Source organism: Eulemur rufifrons, chromosome 2 (assembly GCF_041146395.1).
Source record: "Eulemur rufifrons isolate Redbay chromosome 2, OSU_ERuf_1, whole genome shotgun sequence".
NCBI classification, from domain to species: Eukaryota; Metazoa; Chordata; class Mammalia; order Primates; family Lemuridae; genus Eulemur; species Eulemur rufifrons.
Genome location: NC_090984.1, coordinates 3,786,988 through 3,805,583, shown reverse-complemented (window position 1 = coordinate 3,805,583; position 18,596 = coordinate 3,786,988). Strand labels below are relative to the sequence as shown.

The 18,596-nt window shown below is 55.2% G+C and overlaps 1 protein-coding gene across 1 annotated transcript in view; it reads right to left on the bottom strand.

Annotated features, from left to right (window-relative positions):
- The window catches only part of MYO9B (myosin IXB), a 98,273-nt gene that overhangs the window by 64,041 nt on the left and 15,636 nt on the right, over nucleotides 1-18,596 (bottom strand). Inside the window, exon 2 of the mRNA XM_069476050.1 lies at nucleotides 12,804-13,698. Within this exon, the coding sequence (XP_069332151.1) occupies nucleotides 12,804-13,640 (837 nt within the window). The 5' untranslated portion in view covers nucleotides 13,641-13,698. The remainder of the gene's footprint in view (nucleotides 1-12,803; nucleotides 13,699-18,596) is intronic.

Below are 18,596 nucleotides of genomic sequence, written 5' to 3'. Positions count from 1 at the left end.
GACTGCTGTGGCTCGTAAAGCCAAAAATAGCTGGTCCTTTACAGAAACAGTTTGCAGACCTAGAGCCTGCTCTGCATTCATTTTAACGGTGACGGAATTCGCGTCACATAAAATGCACCACTTTAACCATTTGAATGTACAACTCAACAGCACTTAGTATACTAGGTTGTGCAACCACCACCTCTATCTAGTTCCAGAACATTTCCAACCCCCAAAAAGGAAAACCCGGCCCCATCAGCAGTCACTCCCCATCCTCCTCCCCCAGCCCCTGGCAGCCACCAATCTATTTCCTGTCTCTCCGGATTTGCCTGTTCTAGACATTTTGTATCAGTGGAGTCACACGCTACGTGGCCTTTTGTGCCTGGCTTCTCTGGCATCATGTTTTTGAGGGTGATCCACGTTGTAGCAGGTGTTAGTGCTTCATGCCTTTTTAGGGCTGGATAACCTTGTTGAATCCACTCCATTCTGCTAAGGGGCAGCAGTGACCGCTCAGCCTGCCTTGGGGGGTTGCTCTGACACTGAACAACAGTGTGCGGCGTCCCCCTTGGGTCCGGGAAAGCCATGGACGGCACTGCTCTAAGCCTATGGCCTGCCAGGAACCGGGTGGCGGCAGGTGAGCAAAGCTTCATCTGTGTTTACAGCCGCTCCCCATCGCTCGCTCGCATCACCGCCTGAGCTCCGCCTCCCCCTTGATCCATGGAAAAACTGTCTTCCATGATACCAGTCCCTGGTGTCAAAAAGGTTGGGGACTGCTGCTCTAAGCCCAGGAAGGCTACTTCATACAAAGGCCCCTCAATGTCCCTGATGGTTGGGGTAAGCTGTCCCCATCCACCTCCTTCTGGGGTGAATGGATCCCCCCTCTAACTTTCCGTCATAGGCTTGTTTCTCGCCTTTGCTTCTCTCAGGGGCTGTCATTTGGGCCCCTCCTTGGTGACTCTGGTCTTATGTGACAGGTCTGGAATGGGGCTGGAAGCCCACAGGCATAGGCGGGCCAGCAGGGCTCCCGCAGCCCAGCCTGCCCCTGCTACCTCGGCATCCGGCATCCGGTGATGCCACCTCAGTGTTTGCTTACCCCTGGCTCTTCCACAGCCCCGGGGCTGCTGAGACTAGCTGCTGTAGGAAACACCCCGTCCCTGAACGCCAAATGCCTGCTCACAGCCTCAGGGTGCGGGGCGCTGGGAGCCATGCCACGGGCTCACCCTGCACCCCCAACATCGTGGATCTGTCCTCCAGATCTCCCAGCAGTGCTGTGAGCTGGCACTGAAGGGACAAGGAGGCCCTGGGGGTGGGATTTAGCTAGATGATAGCAGCAACAATACTCCAGACTGAGGGTAGAGCTCGTGCAAAGGCCCCAGGGCGGGAGAGATGAGGCAGAACCAAGAGGTTGAGTGACTTGCTGCAGGTCGCACAGCAAGTGGGTGGCTGAACCTGCACTCAAACCCCCAGGCTGCCTGGCTCCACACCTGGCTTCCTGGCCATTGCCCTGAACTCCTGGAGGTGGCAAATTCTGGTGGGGGTGGGGGTGAGAACAGAGCTAGGCACTTTGGCAGAGCCAGGGACTCCTCGGGGGCTATGCGAGTACAAAGACGACCTCATCAACATTCACACTTTCCACCAACAGCTCCCTCCAGGCAGGCTGTGGCTCCCGGCAAACTCTGTCCACATGCCCAGACCAGGTTTGGTCCCTTCAGTAGAGCAGGTTTCTCAGCCTCTGCACCACTGCCACCTGGGGCAGCTCATTCTTTGCGGAGAGGCCGTCTGGCACACTGTGGCCAGCCAGCAGCATCTTGGTCTCCACCCACCAGATGCCAATAGCATCATTCTCTCCCTGGCTATGACGACCAAAAGTGCCTCCAGAAATTGCCAAACATTCCCCGGTGGTGGAACCAGCCCCGGGTGAGAACCACAGCCTTAGACTCAGTTCACAAATCAGCTAACCCAAATCCCGCACGTCACATTTGCACAGGGTGTGGCCTGCTGGAATCCGCTCGTCCTGGATAATCACTAGGCAACAAACTGGCTGGTGGCCGGCTCTGTGGTTGACTGATGCCTGCCTACGCCCCTGCCCCAGCCAACAGCGAGGCAGATGTCTCGGACAGACGGTTGGGTCCTCCCTGTCACCATAACCCTGGTGCGGCAAAACCCCTAGAACATTGGGCAAGGGTGGCGGCCATGACAGAGATGTCCCAGACCTGTGCTTTGGCTTTTAATCAACTCTTTTTGGTGCTTAAAATATACCCCATAATTTCACTCTTCTCTTAGATGCAGCGTTCCCAAAAATATAACTTTCCCTTTTGTATAAAATAGCCTCAGATCATCCCAAAGCGTCAGGGCTCTGCCCTCTTACACAGCAGGCCGGAAAGGCAGCTTCGGAGGTGTGCAGGGTCCGGAGGGCCCGGGGATACCTGGGCAGCGGTGGGGGGCGGGGGGTGCCCCTTCTGCCTGGCGGTCATCGCTGCCTCTGATGCTCCCTGCTGCTCCCAGGGTCTCTGGATTAAAGGGTGCTTGCAGCTATCAGGCACCCTCATTCTCTGCGTACCCGCCAAGGACACCTTTCCAGGGTCTCCCTGCTGCCTGCCAACCCTCTCTGTTCCCTCCTTCCCGTCCAGGTTGGCCCTCATAACTGCTCCTGTGGCTTGCGATGTCCCTGTGGCGGGCTGGGCACACCCAGGCTTGCTGGTTTGTCTCAGGAGCCGAGGAGAAGGCACTGGGGCTGGGAATGCCGCCCGTTTACGCTGACCACTGCCTTGTCCCTGGCTGCCACCCCCCACCCTGGGAAGCTTGTCCTAATACTTGTCTCTCTGGTTTAATTATCCTCCTGGAGCTGTGAGCTTCAGTGCATCCTCTGAGCTCCTGGTCACACACCCGACACCCAGACGCCAGCCTCCTCCCGGGGGCTCCGAGGCGCACGGCACGCACTTCCGGCCTGGCCCGTCAGTTTCAGTGCCTTCCTGCTGACGCAGTTCGGGGAGGATGCCCAGCACCGAGCACCAGGGAAGGGGCCGGTGGGAGGCTCCAGGAAGACAAAGGGGTCTCCTGGGCCCACCTGTTCCATCATCCTCTTCCCACTGGGTACTCGACAGATCATAGGCCCAGTAGGCAGGACGCAGGCGACCTCAGGATGCAGCTGGAAACTCTCTGAGGGCTGGAGCCGGTTGACATTTAGCCTCATGAGGGTGCATGACAGGGTGGGGACCCCATGTAGGCCCCAGTCACCCTGAACCACAGCCCAAATGCACCAGCTGTAAAACCACTCCTAGCTGCCTGTGGGGCACAGAGTGAGGCAGGAGGATCGCTTGAGGCCAGGAGTTCAAGACCAGCTGGGGCAACATTGCCAGACCCCATCTCTACAAAAAATAGGAAAAAATCAGCCACGTGTGGGGGCACATGCCTGTAGTCCCAGCTACTTGGGAGGCTGAGGAGGGAGGATCCACTTGAGCTCAGGAGTTGGAGGTTGCAGGGTTGCACCACTGCACTTCAGTTTGGACGACACAGCGAGACCCTGTCTCTACAAAAAAAAGTCACCCCAAGGAAGTCAGAAATGGGATCGATGACAAAGTCCAGTACACATGAAACAGTATTTACTGTATCAGAAAACCACTAAAGTTCTTTCTTTCTTTTCTTTTCTTTTTTTTTTTTTTTAAGAGACAGGGTCTTGTTCTGTCTCCTAGGCTGGCATGCAGTGACATGGTCATAGCTCACTGCAGCCTCAAACTCCTGGCCTCAAGCGATCCTCCTGCCTCAGCCTCCCACAGTGCTGGGATTACAGGCTTGTGCCACCACGCCCAGCCCCTACCAAGCTCTTTGTTTACATTCCTTTGCAAGAAAACCCAAGGGAAGTGTCACTTCTCAGCTCTGGCGGTTCTAAATTCGGGGACTGCAGATTTTGGCAACATTGCACAACTAGTTCCAACACATTGCTCAAAGTCCACCTGGAAGAGCAGACTCGTGTGTGGAAAACCCAATTGTGGCACCCTGGTGTGCGCTGCTGTTGGCGACAGGAGGACATGTCTGGCCGTGGGTGGGCAGTGACTATTCGCTGGGCTCCGGCTGGGCGAGGTGCGAAAAGATGCACCAGCCACCTCCTCCTGGGAGAAGAGGGAGAACGCTGGCCTGAAACCTCCGCCCAACCCCAGAGCACCCTGGGACGGTGCTGAATATGGCTAGGTTGTTGTAACTTCAATGGCATGATGTTACCAAAAAAAAAAAAAAAAAGGCTGAAAATATTTAGGCAGAGAACATACTGAATTCGTTCTTTGCATGTAGTTGGCCCAAAATAACAGATTCAACTGGGGCTATTCTGTTTCTCAGAGGACACTTGCTGTCAACATTAGGGGATGCCACTGGCATCTCGTGGGCAGGGACCGGGGTGCTTCTCGGCCCCTGCAGTGCACAGGACAGCCCCCCACAACAGAGAAGGATCTGGCCCCAAATGTCAACAGCACTGTGTTTGGGACAGACTAGGAAGCAAGGTGTTGTCCCCGAGGGTCTGAAGTCGACCCCACTTGTCAGTGTATTCCGCTTTCTTGTCCCCTGTGGGACCTCCCTGCCCCATCCTACTCCTGCCCTGGGTTCAAGCCCCAGCACCTACCCCCTTCCTTTGGGCTACTCTGCCAATCCAGGGCCCCCCAAACTTCTTCCCCCACATTCATGCAACCGTCTCGGGGAGGCCAAATGGGAAAGGAAGCAGCCAGCAATTCAATTTCTCACTCCCCTCGGGCCACCTGGGGTGGGGCCCAGCCTGCATCCACCAGGGCTCTCAGTAGCTCAGGGTCCAGGTCACTTGTACCTTCCCCTTCTGTCCTAGTGCCACCCCTTCTTGCACCCATGCTTCCCCCGGATGAGGACTGGTCACCCCGATGGTTACACTGATGACCATCAGGCTGCCCAGCCTCTCCGATGGCCCTGGCCCAGCCTGAGCTGTGACCACTGGCGGGGTGGGGGTAGGAAAGGTGGTCCTGGGTGCACCTGCCACAGCTCACCCCAAGGCAGGAGGCAGGGGGAGCTCTGTCCCAGCTGGGTGTCCAGGGACCTAACCTCAGACACTGTGGACCTCAGACCTGCCTCTGGGCCCCACGCAGCTGCCTGCCAACACGCGGACCTGCCTTCCCCTCAGACGACCAAACTGGCAAGTGGCCTCAGGGACCCTCACTCCTAAACACCTCTGCATTCACGTAGAGCAGACACAGCCCGGACCTTTGGGGGCTCTTGGACCCTCAGGCAGACTGCAGGTGCTCCTCTTGCTATGAATGCTGACTTCTCTCTGCTGGCTCGTGGCACGGGTGACCTCTGCCCCTAGAGGCCCTGGCCCTGGCACAGGTGACCTCTGCCCCCAGAGGCTCTGGCCCTGTCCAGATCTTAAGCCTCCTACCATCTGTGTCCCTCCCTTAACACCCCCTTCTCCTGGCAAAGTCGCCTCCTCCCATGACCAACAGGCAAGGGACTGGGTGAGGGCCGGCCAGAGGGCGTCTCAGCTCGCCACCCACCCCCGATCCCTCTCTAGCCGGGTCCCGTGACCGGACAACCTCTGAAGCCCAATGCGTGCTGGGGTTGTGGGGGTCTTTGTGAGGCTGGCGCTCAGTTCTCCCTTGCACACCCCCTCAGCTGCTCAGATGAAGCACCCCAAACCGAAACTGAAATCCTCACCAGCACCCTAGGACTGGCCTCTAGGGTGCACCCCTGCAGCCACCTCTGGCCCCTTCTCCTCCTCGTCCTCCTCCCCTGGGACCTGCCCTTCCTTGGACAGCAGCCTCAGATCCGGCACAGCCCCGAGGGTAGGCTACTCTCAGGACTCCCTCTCTGACCCACCTGCAAATACTCCTGTCTGCTTTCCGGGGCCCCTGCCAGCCTGCCTGAACCCACGGCTCCCTGAGGCTGGCCTCCTTCTGGCCACTGGCTTCTCTGTAGGACGTGCAGGTGGGTGTCATAAAGGTACCAGCGTGTGTCCACACCCGACGTGGCTCCGGACGCCAGCACGCCCCAAGCAGGCTGCTGGAGAGGGACTCTGCTCATTTCCTGCCTGGGGCTCGGCTGCCAACTCCGGGACACTCTCCAGGGGAGCTTATCTCTACATGCGTCACCCCTTCCCCACAGCACTGTCACTGATGGGGAGATACTGGCCTGGCCCGCGCAGGGAGGGGTCAGTGCCCAGGAAAACCCAGCTGGATATTCAGCCATGCAAATGCACGAAACGCTAATACACGTGGTGAGTGGAGAAGCAAGACGCGGGGCGTCCATGCGACGGGACGTCACGCAGCCACAGAAAGGCTTGAGGCTCTGACACGCGCTACCACGCGGATGCGCCTCGGAAACACGGTGCTGAGCGAGAGAAGCCACACAAAAAGGCCACACGGCGTATGACTCCACTGATACGAAATGTCCAGAACAGGCCAATCCACAGAGACAGGAAGCAGACTGGTGGCTGCCAGGGGCTGGGGGAGGCGGGTGGGGAGTGACTGCTGATGGGGACGGGGTCTCCTTTTGGGGAGATGAAATGTTCTGGAATTACACAGAGGTGATGGTTGCACAACACTGTGAGTGTGTTAAATGTCACCTAATTGTGCCCTTTAAATAGGTAAATTATATCTCAATAAAGCTCTCAAATGGAAACCCCACCCGCAGAAGCTGAGACATGGGAGTCAGCAAACCCTTGGTTCCAGAACCTTCTATCTCTGCCAACCTGGCTGAATGGCTTTGCCCATGTGCCTCAGTTTCCTTGCATGTCAGGTGCGGGTGGTCAGTCTGCCCAAGCTGGGATGTTATGAGAACACGAGATGACGTCCCTGATGCCTGGCACAGGCTGGCTCATCCGTGCCTTGTCAGACAGACTTGGGCCGGGGCAGAGGTGTGGCCTGGGCACATGTCCCCTAGGCCAGAGATCAAGGTGGATAACGCACCGTGGGCTGGGTGACCTGCCCAGCTGGGCCTGGCCTGGTGCTGACTGTGGGTGGTGGGAACAGAGCCTGTGGCCTGGCTGGGGGGCAGGGGCTGCCTGGGGTCACATGAGACTGGGTTTGTGGGGCCCCTCTGAAGGGGTTCAGGACCAAGCACAAATCCTAGGTTCATCTGGAGCCCCCAGAGGTGGGTCTGGGGCAGTGGCGAACTCCAGGACCCTTCCTTGTCCCTCACTGAACTGTCCCGGCCGCTGGCGCTACTTCAGGTGAGCCTGGCTCCCCTCCAGGGACGTCTCTGTGCACCCAGTGGCTCGTCACTGTGTCCTGGCGTGTATGGGCCAGGCCACTGGGGCTCAAGAGAGTCCCGGGCCCTGTGGGAAAAAAGCCCGAGTAAGCACCCTTATTTCATTTCTGCTTTTTTTTTTTTTTTTTGAGACAGAGTCTCACTCTGTTGCCCGGGCCAGAGTGCCATGGCGTCAGCCTAGCTCACAGCAACCTCCTGCCTCAGCCTCCCGAGTAGCTGGGACTACAGGCATGCACTACTATGCCCGGCTAATTTTTCTATATGTATTTTTATCTGTCCATATAATTTCTTTCTATTTTTAGTAGAGGTGGGGTCTCGCTCTTGCTCAGGCTGGTCTCGAACTCCTGAGCTCAAACAATCCGCCCGTCTCGGCCTCCCAGAGTGCTAGGATTACAGGCGTGAGCCACCGCGCCCGGCCTCATTTCTGCTTTGAGAACTAAAACCCCACGCGTGCTGACAGATGCTGGTGGCACTGAGACAAAGAGAAGCCTAGCCTTCGGCCCCCAGTCTCAACTCACTCTTAGGATGGCAACATCGTGAGTCCCCGGCAGACTTTGAGGCTGTGAGTGAAGGGAGAGGAGCGTGTTTGGGGTGTGCTTGGTGGTGAGCCCTGCGGCCTGCCCTGCCTTGCTCCATCGGGAGTCCCCGGCCGTTGAGGAGTGCCTATGACGGGGAGTGGACTCCAGGCCACTGCCCACCCTGGGAAGCCTGCTTGCTGTCCCTTCTGGGGTTCTGATCTGTGACAACAAACACCCCTGCACAAAGACGGTGTTCCCAGAGGCGGGGCCCACTGTCCAGGGCGCACTGCCTCCAGGCTTGGGAGGTGACAGCAACAGTTAACTGCAGCGGGTGGGCAATTCAGCTGATTGGAACCTGCTTTCCAAAGCTCCCTTCCTGTTTTCTGGTCAGCATTGCACAGCAAGGCTGCAACCCGCGCCTGGGGTGGGGGTGCCCGGCAACACCCAAACCTCAGAACAACTCCACTTCTCCTTTCGGGGAGCTGAGAAAAGCCCCGATCGACACAGCAAGTTGTGCCGATTTGGGTCTTCCTCGGCCTGGCCCAGGGGAGAGAGGAGATCTTTCACCAGAACGCAGGGAGGCTGGGCTCAGGCCACGTTCAAAGCCCAGTCTGGCCGTGGCTACCTGCGGTGTGGCCTGGGGAATCCACTGGTGGTAGGTTCACCTGTTGAGCCCCCCAAGAGATATGTCAAAGTCCCAACCCCTGGAAGCTGTGAATGTGAGCTTTGCAGACAGGATCTTTGCAGACGTAATTAAGGTAAGAATCTCAAGGTGAGGTCATCCTGGATTTAAGGTAAACTCCAAGTCCAGTGACAAGTGTCCTCATCAGAGAAGGAGACAGAGATCAGAGACACACACAGCAGCGGTGCACAGACGAAGATGGAGGCCAGGACTGGACTGATGTGGCCACAAGCCAAGGAACACCAAGGACCACTGAAGCCACCAGAAGCCAAGAGAGGCCTGGAACGGACTCTCCCCTAGAGCCTCCAGAAAGAACCAGCCCGGACAACACCTGAATTTCAGACTTCCAGCTCCCAGAACCGCGAGGGAATAAATTCCCGTTTGTTTTAAGCCACTAGTTCATGGCACTTTGTTACAGCCACCTTAGGAAACCCGCACATCCACATGTCTCTCTGGGGCTCAGTTTTCTCATCTTTAAAGTGGCCAGATCTGCCGTGAGGACTCAGAGAAAGGATGGATGAAACCGTGAAGCCCAAAGCCCATCACCCAGTGGGCCTGAAGGGAAGACAACCCATTATTTTTGTTATTAGAAAATGACCTTGGCTTGGTGCAGAATGCCTGGAACTTAACAATTTCTAAACGCTCAGGGCTTGAAATGAACTGTGACTGCGTCCTGTGGGAGGACTCAAAGGCAGCGGTTCTCACCCACTGGTGATTCTGTCCCCAGGGGACACTGGTAATGCCCGGGGACATTTTTGGTTGTCACACCTGTGTGTGTGTGTGTGTGTGGGGGGGGTGCTGCTGGCATTTGGTAGGCGGAGGCCAGGGATACTGCTCAACACCCTCTGATACACAGGCCCCCCCTCCCCAGAGAACGGTCTGGCCGAAAAGGTCAGCAGTGCTGAGGCTGAGAAACCCAGCTCTCAGCTACGACAACCTTATCCCTTTGCAAACAGTCGCCCCAGGAAGCATGTTTATTGCCATGACGTGGACTTGGCTCAAGGCCGGTTTGGAACCCAATCTGGGCACCACCCTCCCTCGAGCAGCTTGGAACCGCGGGAGAAAGCCGAACTCGCTGCCTCCCGCTTCCGAGGCCCAAGGGAGGCAGCCCGGTGAGATCAGGCATCTGACTCACGGAGGGTGACTAACCACCGCCGATGACATCCAGGAGAGTGTGCAGACGTGGAGGCCGGAGCGAGCTTTGCTGGCCACCAGGGAAGAAATGACAGGTCCCCAGGAATATCTGCTGAGCTGGGGCGGCCCTCTGTGACCCCAGAACCAAATGCCACCAACTGGTACTCTATGGGGGCTGCTGTGGACTGACTTGTGTCTCACCCCCCCCACCAAAAAGCTATGTCCATGTCCTCACCCCCGGAACCTGAGCACGTGACCTTATTTGGAAATAGGGTCTTGGCAGGTGTAATTAGGATCAACGCGTGCTATAGTAGCACGGGCCCTATGCCCGACGAGCAGTACCCTCATTACAAGAAAGCCAGGTGAAGGCACAAACACATGGGAAAACAACCTGACAACAGAGACTGGAGTGATGTGCCCACAAGCCAAGGAATGCCTGGAGCCACCTGAGAAGCTGGAGAAGGCCACAAAGGACCCTCTCCTGGAGCCTTAGGATGGAGCATGGCTCTGCAGACACCTTGATTTTGAACTCTGGCCTCCACAACTGAGAGAGAATCAGTTCCCGTTGTGTGAGGCCCTTGAGCCTGTGGTACTTTGTTACAGCAGCCACAGGACGGCGCAAGGGGCATGGCGCCATGGAGGAGGCAGGGTGCCGGGGAGACTGTGGAGCCTCAGCTGAGACCCAGGTGGCAATCCTGCCTTCTGGCCATGTCGAATGGAGACCTCAGGGGTAGGTGTGTCACCTCTTCAGGGCTCGAGGCTTTCACCCACCCGTGTGCTTCCATGACGACCCATTTGGCAAAACACTTGACTTGGTAAATGTGGGGTCCGTCCTCTCATTTCTATACTGAATTTCTAATGTCACTGCTTTACCCTGGATGGGAATGTCAGGCATAGATGCGGATGCTTTGGCCTACAGCTCTGTCGTGACCCCTGTCCATCTTTTGGGAAGACCATGGTGCCTTTGGTGGCTTCACTGGGGCTGAGTTCTGGAGCTGGAACGAAGCTGGAGTGGCCATGTGTCCCCGTGAGCTGGGTCATGTCCCACCTCTCCTCAGAACCTCCACAGCTCCTACATCACCCAGAGTCCTCCCCGAGCTCCACCTGGGAAGACCTGTGTGGCCACCGCAGAGCCTGGTACCTGTGTCAGCACCTGGCACGTGGCAAATGTGTGCAGTGTTTGTGGAATGAATGGATCATCTGACTAGGTCAGGTAACCACACACGGAGGGTGAACCACATAAAAATGGAAAACAAATATTCTGTGGCCAAATTGCTCAGTAGTTTCTAAAAATTTTATTTAAAAAATGACAATGAATCTTTATATTACTTATCTGGGAGAAAACAGAAATAGGCGACACATGGTGGCCCAAAGCTAGATCTTATGACCCCCAACCATCATCTTGCTGATGGTCTCAGAGAAGAGGAACCGAAATGTGGTCCCCAGGCCTGCCTAGATGTGACTTCAGACAAGCTGCAGGGCAGCCCTCAGCTTGTGGGCATGGGCAAGAGGCCAGAGGTCAGCACTTCAGGGAAGGTGAGGTCTCCCCATACCCAGCCTCCTCCCACCACTGAGGGGGTGTCTCAGGATGGTGAAATTGTGATCTATCCATATAATGGGCAATAAGAAATGAGCTCTCAAGTCACGAATAGACACAAAAGAACCTTAAATACACATTGCTAAGTGAAAGAAGCCAATCTGAAAAGCCTCCATACTGGCTGGGTGCAGTGGCTCACGCCTGTAATCCCAGTGCTTTGGGAGGCCAAGGCGGGAGGATTGCTTGAGGCCAGGAGTTCAAGATCAGCCTGTGCAACACAGCGAGACCCAGTGTCTATAAAAAAATGAAAAAATTAGCCAGGCCTGGTGGTGCACGCCTGTATTCCCAGCGACTAAGGAGGCTGAGCAGGAGGATCGCTTGAGCCTAGGAGTTAGAGGCTGCAGTGAGCTATGATCAAACCACTGCACTCCAGCCTGGGCAACAGAACAACACACTGTCTCTTAAAAAAAAAAAAAAGAAAAAGGGCTACATACTGTATGATTCCAATTAAAGGACGTTCTGAAAAAGGCAAAACTATGGAGACAGTGAAAAGATCAGTGATTGCCAAAGGTTAGCGGGGAGGGAGATGAATGGGTGGAACGCAGGGGATTGTTAGGGCAGCGACGTTGCCCTGTGTGATGCTATCGTGGGGGAAACAAGTCGTTATATGTATCTGTCCAAACCCACAAAACGTACAACACCAAGAGCGAAACCTAATGTAAACTCAGGACTTTAAAAACCCACAGACCGGACCCCAAACCCGGAGATGCAGACCTCTGAGACCACAAGGTGCCCGGTCCTGACCAGGTGACAATGGCTGTGCTATGTTTTGAGACTCAGGGAGGCATCTTGCCCAAAAACCCCCGGGGTGAGGAGGGGTGCTATGTGGTCACTGCCACCACCCTGCAGCCAAAGGCTCATCCACAGGGGTGCTGGAGAGTGGGCAGGGGGTGTGGGAGGCTGGGTGGCCCCTCCTGTGCTGCCTCTATGGCGCCACCTGGCAACACCCCCTGCCGTAGCCACACCTCGCCGTCCCCCCAGCCCCCTGGGCCTGCCATATGCCTTGCAGGCTTCCTTGCAGCCTGCTGGCCCCCTAGAAATGCCTTGCTGTGAAGCATTCCCTGAACCATGCAGTTTGAGGACGCCGGCGCTTTCTTTCCAGGACCCATCAGTGGCTGAAGGTGTATTAATCACACGCTTTTATTTTCTGTATTCCTGAAACTCTGACGTCTGCGGCCTGGCTGGCCCCCTCCAAATGTTAGCCAATTCCCAGAGACAGTCCAGGACTCGCCTTCCATATGCAAACCGACTGATCCAGAGCCCACACGCCGGCCACCTCCTTGACTGGGCTCTCACACTCCAGGCCACTATCCCCCTGTCCTTGTCACTGCAGGCCCAGAGACCTGACGACTAGGGGTAGCCCCTGTGCACCAGAGGCCACTGAAATGTTTCAGCCAAGCCCGCTTACCCTGCCCTGCCTGCTCCTTCGCATGGAAACTACAATGAAGTCTCCTTGCCCACGGCCCCCACTGCCTCCGGGCGTCAGTGCTTCCCCCGTGGCCACACGCGGTATTACACCCCACCCTCGGCAGAACTGTGAGTAACAAACTCTCTTTCCCAGGGCAGTCCTCTCCTGACCTGTTGCCCTCGCCCTACCCGAACGACGACAATCACAAAACCTGTATTTTAAAAACAAAGGCCCCCTCCCAGCAAATGACCGGCTTCCGCCACTCACCTCCAGCACGGGGCCAGCGCCCAGGATGGTCCTCTCGACGCCGCTGGCGTAGCCCTTCTGGCTAAGGGCAGTGAGACAGTGAATGAGGAAGTTGGTGCTCTGGGTCTTGCCGGAGCCGCTCTCGCCTGAGATCACGATGCACTGGTTCACCCGCTTGCGGAGCATGGCGTAGTAGGCGACGTCGGCCAGTGCAAAGACGTGCGGCTCCAGCTTGCCCAGCTGCTGGTTCTCGTACATCTTCACGTACTTGGGGTTGTAAATGGGGAGGAACTTGAAGGGGTTGATGGCCACCAGGATGCTTCCCGCGTACGTGTAGATCTTCTGCTGCAGGAAGCGGTGCTTCAGGTTCTTCAGGAGGTTGTCCTCGGTCAGCTTGGGGAGGTTGCACAGGTCGTCACAGTCCGTCTGCTGCCGTGGCAGGAGGCCGCGCTCCACCAGGCGTCGGGTGGCCGTGGCCTGGGCCACCAGCTGCATGTGCACGTACTTGATGGTGCCGTCTGCGTTGCGCTCCTGCAGCAGGAAGTAGTAGCCGTCCTCCTGGGGGTGCTCGTCCTGCGCCCGCCGGGGCCACAGCAGCACGCGGTGCACTGGCGAGTCGTTGGCATCCAGCACCCACTCCTCGCCGCCCGACTCTTTGACCTCCACCAGCACGTAGCACTTGGTGCCGTCCAGGCGCAGGATGGCAATGGCGTCCTTGATGACATCTGACGTGGTGCTGTCCTTGGTGGCGGTCACGCAGCACGAGGCCTGGCTCTCGGTGGACAGCTGTGGGTAGATGTGCAGGTGGTAGGCCGCCTGCTCCCGGCGGCCGGAGCTGCCCGCCTCTTTCACACTCATCCTGCCGGCAGCCTGGCTTCAGCATGCCTCCCTGGCTTAGGGCGCGTGAGTCCTGGAGCTGGAAGGGAGGTCAGAATCAGGCAAGGTCAGAGTGACAGGGAGGAAGGGTGCTGGGTGAGGCCACAGTCCCCTACCCCTGACTGGGCTCTCCCACAAAGCCAGAGGCGACCAGCCAAGGTGCCTCTGTCATATTGATTTTTAAGTATTTTTTCAGAGGCAGAGTCTTACTCTGTCACTCAGGCTGGAATGCAGCGGCACGACCGCAGCTCACTGCAGCCTCCAACTCCTGGGCTCAAGTGATCCTCCTGCCTCAGCCTCCTGAGTAGCTGGGACTACAGGCATGCGCCACCATCCCTGGTTAATTTTTTTTTTTACTTTTTGTAGAGACAGGGTCTTGCTAAGTTGCCCAGGCTGGTCTCAAACTCCTGGCCTCAAGCGATCCTCCCACCTTAGCCTCCCAAAGTGCTGAGATTGTAGGAGTGAGCCACCATGCCTAGCCCTTCTGTCCTTAAGAGTGACCTCTGACCCAAAGACTGTGGCTGCCATGTGTGACATCACCAGACACCCTCCCTCCCCCCAAGACCAGCCCTGCTCCTGAGTTTGCTCCATCCCAGCCCTGCCCAGAGGCAGCTTCTCAACCCTGAAGTCCAACGGCCACGGCCATCTCTCTCTGCTGAGCCTTTCCCAGCCCACATCCTCCCTGGCCTCTCATCTCTGAAAAATCGTCCCCTGGCAGCTCCCCAAGCAGATGAAAGCTCAGCCCCACAGGCCTCGGCAACACACCAGGAGGAGTGAGAGGTGTATGAGTATGGACAAGACTGAACCTGCCCCAAAAGCCTGGATCCCTGAAATTCCAGGGTCCCAAAATCCAACTGAGGAGGATGAACTCAGAGAGGGCCACCAGGAAGGTGTGGGAGAGAACAGCTCAGAGCACATTTGCTTCTCGAAGCCACAACTCCAGTCTGCTGGGGACAACATCAGACAGGCCCTGAGTTGGGCTCCTTACAGGGCAACTGGCCAGTGCTCCCAAGACTGCCAAGGTCATGGGCAGCAAAGAAAGATCAGCAAGCTGTCCCAGGCTGGGGGACACTCTCAACGCAGTGGGGCGCCCTGGAAAGGATCCTCGACTCGAGAGGGGACATGAACGGAAGAACTCGTGACACCCAAACAATGCACGTTAGCCATAATCAATACTGAGTAATTTATACTAGCTAATATTAAATAATATCAATGATAAGGTTGTTAATAGCAACGTACCTATGTCAATTTCTTTTTCTTTAATCTTAAAATTATTTTATTTTTTCAGAGACAGTGTCTTGCTCTGTTGTCCAGGTTGGTGAACTCCTAGGCTCACGCGATCCTCCCATCTCAGCCTCCTGAGTAGCTGTGTCTAGAGGACACCAATATCTTTTATTTTTGTAGAGACGATGTCTCGCTATGTTGCCCAGGCTGGTCTGTAACTCCTGGCCTCAAGCGATCCTCCCGCCTTGGCCTCCCAAAGTGCTGGCATTACAGGCATGAGCCACACCTGCCTGAAGCTGTCGACTTATTCGTTGTGACTAATGTGCCCTGATGATGTAAGCTGTTCATGTTCCAGGAAGCTGAGTGCGGGGTACGGGGGGGCCCTCTGTAGTATCATTGTAAATCTCCAGTTATTCCAACAGAAGGGGTTTATTTTTTAAAGAACACGTTTGCTTCTGAAGGTCGCAAGAAAAAGAAAACGCACCTGAAGCTGGTGACATCCCGTCTGGGGTCCTGGAGCAAGAGACATAAATGCAGCGTGGGGGACAACCACGGATGGCGGAGCGTATGAAGGTGAGCGGGACCCTGGCTCAAAGCCCAGCAGGAGAGGCTGGTGTGCAAAGAAACCTGAGAGCTGTCAAGTGTGACAGTTAAATGGCACATACCAGGAGGCATTATCCTTGAGGGCCAAGACATTGGCAGCAACATCTAAGAGGGGTTCTGAGGGATGAAGAGGAGTTTGTTTGTCAGGCACACAAAAGGACGGAGGCGGTGTGACAGGCCCATGGCCTGTCTTTATAAATAAAGTTCCGTTGGAAGGCAGTCTTACCTATTCATTTACATCTTGTCTGTGGCTGTTTTCCCTATAACAGCAGAGTGGAAAAGTCACGTCAGAGAATATTAATATGACACCTTGGAAAGCCCAATGTATGTTTGATGACCTTTGCCCTAAACCAAAGCGTGACCTGGCACTGTGAAAGACAGAGGGCAGGGCCACGAGAAGCTGAGATGCTCCAGGTTCTGGGAGGAGAGTCCCGCAGCAGTGTTAGGAAGGAAGGGGGAGGAAGGGGAGGCCACGGGAAAACTGCGACGGATGAGACTGCTGCAGTGGCGCACGCACAAGGCGGGAGGGCAGGGGCAACAGGAAAGAAGGTTGGGGGAGACGAAATATTTAGTCTCTAAAACTTTTCCCTAAGCCAGGCGTGGTGGCGCCCACCTGTAATCCCAGCAACTCGGGAGGCTGAGGCAGGAGGATCTCTTGAGTCCAAGAGTTCAAGGCTGCAGTGAGCTGTGATCGTGCCACTGCACTCCAGCCTGGGCGACAGAGTGAGACCCCTTCTCTATAAAAAATGAAGAACCTCCCCCTCCAATCAATAACAAAAAACCCACCACTTTCCCCCTAAATTAGAAAGTAACTGCAGTATATTTTTTTCCGATTGAATAGATACATAGTATATACAGTCTAATGAAGTTTGGGTTGTATCATACATTTAGTTGTAAATTCTAACTCTTGATATGTTAGTACGAGAGAATGTTTTCTGGGTCGTGAGACAAGCTTTCACAGAGTGGCTTTTTAACAGCCCCTTGGGACTCAACTGTACACGGAGGAATCACAAGGCATGTGATCGCTCTGCTACTACTGGGCACTCGGTTTCCAACTTCTCGTTACCATTCAGTGATTGTCCTGAATCACACGTCTTCCCGTGCATCTCTGAGCATTTCCTCGGGATCGACTCTTCCACGCGGAATTAGATAAATGGATACAAACATTGCTAAATCTCTTGATTCAAAGAGTCACATCACTTTTCATGAAAGCTCCATGAAAGGAGGCAGCTGATCCTTTGGAAAACACTGTGGCAGTTTCTCCAAACGTTCAATATGTACCCAGCACGTGGCCAGGCAATTCCACTCTCAGGAGACACTTGAGAGAAGTGACGCACATGCCTGTACAGAAACTGGGACACTCATGGCAGAAGGATTTCTACGAGCCCCAAACGGGAAACAACCTGAGTGTCCACCAAGCCGTGAACAGATGAACAAACTGACCACACGAGGGAACACGACGACTCAGCAATGAGAAGGAACCGACCTCTGACACTCGCCAACGATACGCAACAAACTCAGAATCACTGTGCTGAGTGCGAGGGGCCTGACAAGAAGAGAACAGACCCAGCAATTCCGCTCCTAGGCATGGACCCAAAAGAACTGAAAACATGGACTCAAATTCTTGTACACCGATGTTCACAGCAGGACTATTCCCAACTACCAAAATGTGGAAACAACCCAATGGCCACCGGCAGATGAATGGGTAAACAAAATGGGGTCCGTCCAGGGTGGAATATTATGCAGCTGTAAAATGGAATCAGGCACTGATTCCCTGCTGTAGTTTGAATGAACCTCAAAAAGATTATGCTGAGCGAAAAAAGCCAGACACAAAAGCCCACATAGTGTGTGATTTGATTTATATGAAAGGTTCAGAACAGGCAAATCCATAGAGGCAGAAAGCAGATTAGTGGTCACCAGGGGCGGGGGAAGGGGGATAGGGCGTCACTGCTAGCGGGGACCATGTTTCCTTCTGGGTGACGAAAATGCTCTGAAATCAGATAGAGCTGGTGGTTGCACAACATTATGAATATACTAAATGCTGCTGAACTGTATGCTTTAATTGTATACTTTAAAGGGTGAATTTTATGTTATGTGACTTCCCCTCAATAAAATGTTATCAATAAAAAGGTCCATACTGTATGATTCTATATATAAAATTCTGGAAAATGCAAACTAACCTATAGAGGCAAAAGGCTGATCGGTGTCTGCCTGGGGGCAGAAGGTGTGGAGGGATGACAAGGGGTCTGGGGACACTTTCTGGGGGATGCACGTGTTCACCACCTTGGTCTTGGTGGTGGGCTTACACTGTTTGCACAGTCACAACTCAGCAAACTGCACACTTCTGGTAAGCATGGTTTACTATGCAACAATTACACCTCGATAAAAATGCTTAAAAATTATGACAATTATGAAAGAACCCACTTCCCTGGGAGCTTATCTTTCTAAAACTTGCTCTATTTTCAAACTGTTCACCCCTTGAGCCAGGCACTGAGTTCCTAGGACAGCACAGCAAGGGATACCTGGGAATCACCAAGTGCCTCAGGGGTTCAAAGGCGCCACGTGGTGCTGCTCGCCTGGCCGTCCCAGGACACGATCAGAGTTAGCCACGGAATGTTCCTGGGCAGTGTCACGGGGCCACAGAAGGTGGACAGAGGTTTACGTGCTTCCCAGCCAGGTGAGAAATCAGAGGTGTGTGCTGGATGGCAGCTGCACGAAGGCACAGGTGTGTGCACAGGCACGTGTGCTTACGCCTGCTCACACGCACACATGTGGACACAACACTCACAGGAACACACCCATGCTCATGCACATATACACACAACACACACATGCATGGCCACATACATGGTTGTACACCCCGCATATGCTCGTGTGCACAGACACACACAAGGCCACAGGCATGAAGGGACACACGCTCACGTGCAACACACACAGGAAAATGGACACATGCATGCATAACCCCACAAACGCTTGTCTACAAACACGTTTGCATGCACACACCCACAGGGGTGCACGTGGACTCGCACGCACAAACACACACACACACACACTCACAGAGCTGGGTTCAGGCAGAGCTGGTCCCTCCTGTGACTAGTACTTGTGTGACAG